At 44.6% G+C, this 9,697-nt stretch overlaps 1 protein-coding gene across 1 annotated transcript in view; it reads left to right on the top strand.

The window, feature by feature from the left end:
• Positions 1–9,697, top strand: part of SORL1 (sortilin related receptor 1) — a 163,983-nt gene that overhangs the window by 132,804 nt on the left and 21,482 nt on the right. The window contains exons 33-37 of the mRNA XM_012809544.1: positions 6,723–6,854; positions 7,534–7,660; positions 7,811–7,980; positions 9,173–9,285; positions 9,513–9,617. Of these exons, the coding sequence (XP_012664998.1) occupies positions 6,723–6,854; positions 7,534–7,660; positions 7,811–7,980; positions 9,173–9,285; positions 9,513–9,617 (647 nt within the window). The remainder of the gene's footprint in view (positions 1–6,722; positions 6,855–7,533; positions 7,661–7,810; positions 7,981–9,172; positions 9,286–9,512; positions 9,618–9,697) is intronic.

Genomic DNA, 9,697 nt, shown 5'->3' with positions numbered 1-9,697 from the left:
AGGGTCTTGGTTATAATGAAAGGTGTGTGTGCAAGGACATTTCTGTCTGGTTGGACACACATTTGTTGATCACACACGATGTGGCAGACATTGGTCAGGTTGCTGGGAATACACATTCTAGCCAGCAGTTACATAGTGTGGTGTTAGCAGTGATGGAATTCTGACCAAGGAACTGTCTGGAAGTGGACCTGGCCAACTTCCTGAAGAGGTGGGAGCAGGTCAGGAAAGGCATCCCAGTCCATGATGCCTGAGAAGGGTTTAATGGAGAACTTTGGGGCAAGGTGGTAGAGGAGAGGCATCCCAGGAGCAAGGGACACCATGGAAGCCATGAGGCTCAGAGGTATAAGAAAGCAGACTCGTGGAATAGCTACGGGTGGGGCAGAGGTGAAGGTGGGGCTGTGGGACTTCATTGCCCTGGTCATGGGGAGCCATTGCAGGTTTTAGGGAGAGGTGTTTATACAGTGGATCACTCGGACTTCATCATAGAAGATGGTCTGGAAGAAGCAGGAGGTGAGATTGGAGGCCAGCTGCCAGTTAGGAGGCCACTATGGGTAACCTGGTGGGCCGGTGAAGGTAAAAATGGAAGAATGGCCTCTTGGTATATTGAATGTAATCTTCACAGTAGCCAGTGATTATTTTTTTGCAGTGGGTCTCAGAAAGAAGGAAGAATGAACATTTGTTCTTGATGGGGGAGGGAAACTGATGGATGAGTGTTCGTGAGTTTCCCTGGGTGGGCTCGGGGTGATAACAGGTTCATTGATTGACATTAGCATCCAGGGTAGCCTGAGACGTCCGGTTGGGAAGTTCAGAGGTGAGGTCAGAAACTGTAGAAGGCCTTTGCTGCCTGTCCATCTTTGCTGGTGATCTTCTCCAGCTGACTGCGGATGTGAGGCTTCCTGTCCATCTTTGCTGGTGATCTTCTCTAGCTGACTGAGGATGTGAGTCTGCCAGCTCTTACACTCACATTGTTTCCTATAATGACCTCTGTGGTCATGAGCTTTTGGAGACAAATTTCAGTAGGTCCTTTAGGTCTTGATACGCTCTGACTTAGGAGAAAAATAATCTCGGCCAAGTCCTTAACTTGAAACATAAACTCATTGATTTCTACTATGCATAGATTTTTCTCTTTGCACTTTTTCTACAGAGGTGCCAGGACCCCCACTGCTCTGCGTCCTTTCATTTCCCAGAACGTCACTTCTGCTTTTTTTTGGCTGTCGGGATCCTACCTTTGTCTTAAAGTCAGGCAATTTGACAAGTTGCCACAGAGAGGTCTTTTTTCATGAAATATTCTTTGAATATTCCTACTCCTTCAATTTCCCAGCTTGGGTGAATTTTTTGTTTTGTCTGCTTGCTTTTTTTAGTTTAGGAAAATGGTAAGAAATTCTGTACTACTAAACCCTTCCAGTCTGAACTTAGGAATTGAGTCGATTCAGATGCATTTTGAGGGTGAATCCCTTTATCAAGGACCTGCCACTTGTTTTCAGGAACCAGAAAGATTCAGATCATTTGGTATTTCTTTCTTTTTTTTTTTTTTTCAGTTTTTTGGCGGGGCCAGGTTTTGAGCCCGCCGCCTCCAGTATATGGGGCCAGCGCCCTACTCTTTTGAGCCACAGGTGCCGCCCTCATTTGGTATTTCTTGATACTAAGTTATAAATCCAGATAAATTTAGATAGTAAGGAATATTTTTATTTCTTTGGTTAACCTTGGGATATTATATTCCTTTCTCATTTCTTTGTCACTTCTATAATTTGTATGGTTGAGCCTTTTCACTTATTTTCAAAATTAAGGTAAGTTTTATTTGCACTATTACATGTTTTTCTCAGTGGAGAAATGATTCAGCTGTGTCGATTTTTTTTTTTTTTTTAAGTTTTCAGTATCTAGCTGGGAGTTGCCACCTTCTCTAAGCCCTTAACGGATTTTCTTAGTTTGTTGCTGTGTATATTTCTTTCATTATCATGCCTGTCTTCTTCCTTGTTCTTTTCAGCCGTTTTATTTTTCTTTCTGTTTTATCAGAAGTAGTTGTTTTCCCGTGACTTGCACTTTGCCCCTTGCATTTGCTGTTGTAAAATTTTCTGATGCTTTTTAAGTGGCCCTGTCTTGTTTCAAATGTCATTAATGACTTAGGTGAAAACTTGGAAGGCACACTTACCATATCTGCAAATAAAGTTCAATAGGATAGCTCATTTTCTGGTGAAATAGTAAGAATTTACAGATAGAAACTTACATTTGGAAACTAACATGGCTTTTAATGTGCCATTCACTATTCTCAGGTCAATCACATGTTCATTTCGTTTAGTTCTCAAAATAGGTTTTGTTTGGGTATTATTTCCATGTTAGAAATAAGAAAGAAAATTAAGGTTTCAAGAGGATCGCGTAGTCAGTTGTAGACTGGGGTATTTATTTAGGTTTTTCTTGCAGAAAGTTGTGATCTGTACAGTATTAAAGTTCTTATCTGGAAGGAATACACCACAGCCACCACAGAGAAACTGAACAGGGATTAGTGTACGGTTCTGCTTAAACTAAAATAATGAGCAAAGTGGACTCCTGGGGCATTAAAATAACAGGGCAGGTTGATCCCACACTCCCCCAAATAACAGTAGGAACATTGAATCAAATCAGCAGCCACAAAAGAAGATGAACATTAAAAATAATTAACAAAGAGGAAAAGAAATAGGATTGCCCTCCTGGGTGATATTAATTCATTAATTGGCATTCTTCAGTGTTTTCACCCCATTTCAAATCCATCTTATTCACAAGGATGTTGCTTAGTTAAGGGTCTTAAAATCCAGATGTGCTATCTCCGCGATGTTTTCAGCATTAATTTGATCGCCTTATCAAAAAGCGCAATGAGATTATTATAACATGATTCTTCTTAGAGGAGCTGGTCCCCGAAGGCCGCTGCGTTCTGTTCTAAGTCCTCATTAGTCATCGGTTTAATAATCAGTTTAAGAATTTTCGGAGATTAATGACACCCATGTTCCCAGATCCCAAAACCCACGTTTCCCTGCTTTTAAAACGTCGAGACATGTTTTATAAAGAACCCTCAAACATCCTTTTGCTTTATTACTCAGCTGTAGTTTGATGCTATTTTACTACATTCTTCCTGGAGGGGCAAAGACCATAGAGAAATAAATGGTGTGACCTACATTGTTCCACTCTACCGAGGTCTGACAATTGAGTTTGTGAACCTGCCATTGTGCGCTTACGTTGGCAGCGCTGTGCACACAGCTCAGTCAGGTCTCAGAACCTTGGCGTATCAGTGTCTCACAGCTGTGTTCATGTCAGCGGGCGGTGGTGTCTTGCTGAGTGCCGTTCGTTATTGTTGTTACAAGTTTTTGTGTGGCTTCGCGAGAATGTCAGAGCTTGAATTAGTGCAAGGAGCAAACATGAAATTTCTTATTAAACTTGGCAAGAGTGGAAGTCAAATCAAGGACGGGTGAGTCCAAGTGTGTAGGGATGATGCCCTGAAGAAAACAGCAGTGTACAAATGGATTAAATGTTTTTCTAATGGGAGGGAAAGCATCGCTGCTGAAGAGAGGTTAAGGTGGCTAGTGATGAGCAGAACTGATGAGAACATTGCATACGTTTGTGGAATTGTGCGTCTAAATCGTTGGCTGACTGGGAGAAGCACAGCTGACCAGGTAAACATCAATAGAGAAACAGGAAAATCTTCACTGAAAATCTTGGCATGTGAAAGGTGTGGCTCTTGCATCATGACCATGCACCAGCTCACACGGCGCTGTCTGTGAGCAAGTTTTTAGCCAGAAAACAACTGTAGGCTCGGTGCCTGTGGCTCAAGTGGCTAAGGCGCCAGCCACATACACCTGAGCTGGTGGGTTTGAATCCTGCCCGGCCCACCAAATAACAAGGACGGCTGCAACCAAAAAATAGCCAGGTGTTGTCGTGGGTGCCTATAGTTCTAGCTACTTGGGAGGCGGAGGCAGGAGAATCACTTGAGCCCAGGAGTTGGAGGTTGCTGTGAGCTGTGATGCCATAGTACTCTACCCAGGGTGACAGTCTGAGGCTCTGTCTCCAAAAAAAAAAAGAAAAAAGAAAACAACTGTATTGTAATACCCTCCCTATTCACCTGATCTGGCCCCCAAAGACTTTTTCCTCTACCCAAAGATAAAGGAAATATTGTAAAGAAGACATTTTGATGACATTCAGGACATCAGGGGTAAGAGGATGACAGCGCTGATGGCCGTTTCAGAAAAAGAGTTCCAAAATTGCTTTGAAGGGTGGACTAGGTGCTGGGGTCTGTGCACTTAGGGGGCACTTTGCAGGTGACCGTAGTGATATTCAGCTATGAGGCACGGAGCACACTTTCTAGGATGCGTTTGCAAACTTAATTGTCAGATCTTTTAGATCTTAAGACCCCCCCCCTTCCAGAGAGGGTGCTGCCCCACACACAGAGGGAAATAATATGTGCCTGAAGAGGGCATAAAAAAAGCAGATCCAAAGATCTCCACCAAAATATTCACTCCCAGGACAGGCTAAGAGATCCAAAGACTCTTGTTACTGTAGACTGACCAGGTAACAAGGGTTGAAAGGACAAAAGCCCATCATGGATGGAACTTCTTTTTACAACAGACTTTTCAGAGAATTTGACACATTTGAAACAAACAAACCAAATCTCAGATTCTCAGCCACGTTCAGACTGGCCACTTGGTGTGACCTGAAGATCACCCCCCGTGGGTGACGGAGACCAAGCGAGAGGGCTCCCACTTGGTCACAAGAAGACGGGGAACATTATTCTGTATCCTTCTTTATCACCAACACAGGAAGACTAAGACAAAAAAAAAAAAGACTATTTCTGGGAGGGAGAGGATCACATTATGAATATTCATACCGCAGAGTACTGGGAAGTACACCAGAGGCCCTAGGAGAGTAGCCACGCAAATCTTTTCTCCCATTCATCAGAATTTTGCAGAGGAAGTAGAGATTTGTACTGTCTGCTCAACCAGATTGCCCAGACGGAGGCTGGGAGCCTGGCTGCTGAGAGATTCGTACCCTTTTGCTGTCTGAGCAGGTCTTAGATTCTCTCCAGCTGTGGCTTCCAGAAGAGCAGAGTTTTGATCATTTTGTTCATGAGGCCAGTTGTTATCCAGAAAGGCGGAAGGGAAGTTAGAGTAATATTTTTAGATTTTATAGCTGGCCGTAATGGGTTCTGGTTTCTGTGATCTGCTTTGGGTAATAGGGATTCTAGTTTTTAAAGCTAGGCTCAGGGGAGAATGGGACTGAGAGATAGGCGGGCAGGAGAAGGTGAGAGAAAAACTTTTGCTCCCCTGGCCTCCGTGTTTAAGTATGTTTTGCTGAGGGCCTACGTTCCCAAGTGAAATACTTAAACGTGATCTTGGTATTTTTTAAAATAATTCCCTTCTGAGCGGAAGAGTCTCTCTGACTATTCCACGTAAAATGGCATAACCCTGAATACACCTATTTATTTACTGCTTGTTTGCAGTTTCTCCAAATAGAAAGTAAATTCTGTGAGGGTAGGTGCTTTGTTTTATAGGTCATGTGTTCTTAGCACTGAGAGCAGTCTGTGATTCATGGTAGACCTTCCATGAACATTCACCAGAAGGATGGAGGAATTCCATCTTGAACTTCAAACCTTTGTTCATGCTTTCATGCACTTTCATTTGTGATGAAGCCCCCCCTTCACCTCCCAAGGCAAACTGATTTTAGCTCAGCATGTAATAGAATTCTGAAATGCAGGGATTTTCATGGAGATGAGGGATTGTAGTTTATAAAAACAAAACAAAACAAAAACACCTCCTAAGTGCTTTTGATAGCTCCCATCTCCCATTGAGATTTAGTGGGTTAGAGACCTCTCCTTTTATGAGTACTGAAGTCTGTACTTCCATCTTAGAGATTCATGCAAAAAAGCCTTAATTCTTCTTGCAAATGAAACCTTAAATCAGTTGAGTCCCACAGCCCTTCTCATTACCTCCCCACACAATCCTTTTATCTTTTCACTGATACAGGAAAATATCCCTGTATCCTTTATCCATTCCACTTGATCAGCCTGGTTGCTCCTGTCTGATTACTATCCACTTCCTCTGCCTACATCTTAAAGAGATGTTCTCATCAGTAGATGCAGTGCCTCAGGTAGAAAACAGGATTACTGGTTCCTGGTTCTAGAGCAGAGGTTCTCGTCCTTAGTCCTGATGAGTTAGAATTTAAACCCTAGTTTGTTTGAGGCCAAAACACTCATTTTTTTGCAGGGGTGGAGGGGCAGGTGGAGACAGAGTCTCACTCTGTCATCCTTGGTAGAGTGCTGTGATGTCATAGCTCACAGCAACCTCAAACTCTTGGGCTCGAGTGATCCTCTTGCCTCAGCCTCCTGAGTAGCTGGCACCTGCCACAATGCCCAGGTCGTTTTTCTATTTTTAGCAGTGATGGGGTCTTGTTCTTGCTCAGTCTGGTCTCAAACTCCTGAGCCCAAGCAATCCACCTGCCTCAGCCTTCCAAACTGCTGGGATTACAGCCATAAGCCACTATGTCGTGCTCAAAGGACTCACTTTTTCTGAAAGCAGATCTCAGTTGTTCATATTAAATAAAACGATACCACAACACCAGTGTAGATTGTACTATTCCTCATCCTAGAGATGTATTTCGAAGTAAAAGCCAATTAGTTCAAAGATTTTAAAACACTGTTTCTAAACCCAAGTAAACCTGGGTCCAGCCATCATCACAGCGCGGCCCTCCGCTTTGTATTTCAGCCACACATAGCACGTTGACCTGTATGAGCAGGGAGTTCAAGTGTGAGGATGGCGAGGCCTGCATTGTGCTGTCAGAGCGCTGTGATGGCTTCCTGGACTGCTCGGATGAGAGCGACGAGAGGGCCTGCAGTGGTGAGTGCTGGGCTGGGCTGGGCTGGGCCGGGCTGGGCTGGGCCGGGCTGGGTTGGGCTGGGCTGGGCTGGGCGGCTCATCCCTCAGGGCTCATCCTGGGCTTCTTGCATGGATCTCTAGCTAGGAGCCTTTTGAACTTTCCCTCAGTCTGAAAATGAAACAGATTCTGCCCAGTTTGGGAGCTGTGAGTCAGGTGAGGCTTAACCAGACTGCCATAATTTCCAGCTGCCTCCTCCCTGTTGCTGAAATGCTGGTCTTAGATTTGTTTCTGATGGCCTTCCCACCTCATGCTGATACCCCATGGCTCTCACCGAGCCTCACGCTGCTGTTGGGGTTAACTCGTTCCTCCCTGGAGTGCATTTGGTAATGAATTCTGTTATGACATTGGACTCGCAGCATTCTTTATTGAGAAAGAGGCTTAAATTGTCACAGGCAAGAAGGAAGTGAAAAGAAAGGAAAAAACTACAATGACTGGGATTGTAGGAGACCCTTGGAAAGGTTGGACAGGGAAGTTTCAACTACATTTTCTGGTATATTTTTTCAGATGATGATGTGGCCTCCTAACAAACTAGATCGTAGCAGTTCTGTTTAAAAGCAGAGGACCTGTTGGGTTCTTTGAAATCCAAGGATTTATAAGATATAACTTCCTTTGACTTTTTTTACCCCTTAATCTCTCTAGATGAGTTAACTGTATACAAAGTACAGAATCTTCAGTGGACAGCTGACTTCTCTGGGGATGTGACTTTGACCTGGATGAAGCCCAAGAAAATGCCTTCTGCTTCTTGTGTATATAACGTCTACTACAGGTGGGTCCCATCTTCGCTGCTGGACAAGAAAGTGATGTCTCCATTGGTGCTGGATGTTTATAAACTGGCTGTATGTGCATGGTGTGACTCGGTATTAACGGAGTCCTGTATCTCTGCTCGAGGTGACAGTATCTTTATTCTTTTGGACAGGGTGGTTGGAGAAAGCATATGGAAGACTCTGGAGACCCACAGCAATAAAACAAACACTGTATTAAAAGTCTTGAAACCAGACACCACGTATCAGGTTAAAGTGCAGGTTCAATGTCTGAGCAAGGCACACAACACCAATGACTTTGTGACCCTGAGGACTCCAGAAGGATGTAAGTGTTATAGTTTGTTGTTATGACATATTGAGGACCTTACCTGGGCTTCTGAGAGCTTTTTCCAAGGATGCTCGGGAGTGTGGGAACATAGAGCTATCTTACGTGTGCAGGAGGGTCTTGCCAGAGTTGTTGAATGTTGACCGTCCTTACAGTGTCGGAGAATGCTCTCGGATCATAAGTTAATTTCAGGCTTGGCACCTGTGGCTTAAGCAGCTAAGGTGCCAGCCACATACACCTGAGCTGGCGGGTTTGAATCCAGCCTGGGCCCACCAAACAACAGTGACAGCTGCAACCAAAAAATAGCTGGTCGTTGTGGTGTATGCCTGTAGTCCCAGCTACTTGGGAGACGGGGGCAGGAGAATCGCTTGAGCCCAGGAGTTGGAGGTTGCTTTGAGTTATGATGCCACAGCACTCTACCCAGGGCGACAGCTTGAGGCTCTGTCTTGAAAAAGAAAAAAAAAAATAGTAATTTCCAATTCTCTCCACCATGGCCCTCTTCCGTGCTTCTTATCTAGTTTTCACCTCTGTGTTCTTTCCCTCAGTATTTCCCAATACTTAGTATGTATGAGGTCATCGCCATTCCCACACCAGGCATATCAGCAGTTCTGTGGCTCCCTTTTAAAGAAATTTACCGAATTTCTGTGTCTAAGAGAGGAAAACATGAGCAACTACCTAACTGTCATCTTTTTCCATAGCCTGAAATATCTTTCACTAAACTCATTAAGGAGTCTGCTTTGAAGGTTGTCATGTTCATTTGGATAAAGAATTTCTGTGATGTGGGGAAATTAGTCTTATTCCATGGTAGTCATGCCCACGGTACTCTATTTTGTTATACAAGAAGCAGGGGCAGCAGGTGCTGTTGGTGGCGATTAGGTTCACAGCATGGAAGTCCCGGAGTCAGAGGTGACTCAGCCTGCCCAAGTGATTTCATCCTGCAGCCCCTGTGAGCCACAAATTCATGGGACACTGGACTGAGCCATGATCTGTGGTGTAGGCCAGCACACCTTGCTTTCTAAAGGAAGCAGGAAGGCATCTTGTCAGTGTGAAGACCAAGCTAGTGGTCTTTCTGGTGGACGGGTCCCACTGCCAGCTCTGAGTTCTTTCCTGTCCTTGTTTGAAGCTCAGCAAAATCCTCCCCTGGTTGGCCACTATGCAGATGGGTTTTAACCTCGAGTCGACTCTTTTCTAGTGCCAGATGCCCCTCGAAATCTCCAGTTGTCACTCCACAGGGAAGCAGAAGGTGTGATTGTGGGCCACTGGACTCCTCCCCTCCACACCCACGGCCTCATCCGTGAGTACATTGTAAGTATCTTCCAGGAGTGGGTCGCATAAGTGCAGGAGCTGGGAGATTTCTGGATGTTTTATGCAACCAGGAGTTGAGTGTGACATAGCTTTGTAGGAATGAATGACTTATCCATCAGTTCATCACCTGCCCTGCCTTCTCCTCTCCCCTCTTGCCTCCTTGCAGGGTAGGAGGGTGCCCCAGACCTTTGGTTACCTTTCACTCACATTTTTTCTTTTCATTTTAGGTAGAATACAGCCGGAGCGGTTCCAAGATGTGGGCCTCCCAGAGGGCTGCTAGTAACTTTACAGAAATAAAGAACTTACTGGTCAACGCCCTGTACAGCGTCAGAGTGAGTGTGAACGTCCGTTCCAGCCATCTGTGCAGCCTCAGACCTTAGCAAGCTGATTGCTCTTTCTTTTTTTTTTTTTT

This window comes from Otolemur garnettii, unplaced genomic scaffold, assembly GCF_000181295.1.
Source record: "Otolemur garnettii isolate 467f Iridium unplaced genomic scaffold, OtoGar3 scaffold00108, whole genome shotgun sequence".
NCBI lineage: Eukaryota > Metazoa > Chordata > Mammalia > Primates > Galagidae > Otolemur > Otolemur garnettii.
Note: the sequence above shows the minus strand (reverse complement) of the source record. Positions and strands in the feature narration are given on the sequence as shown.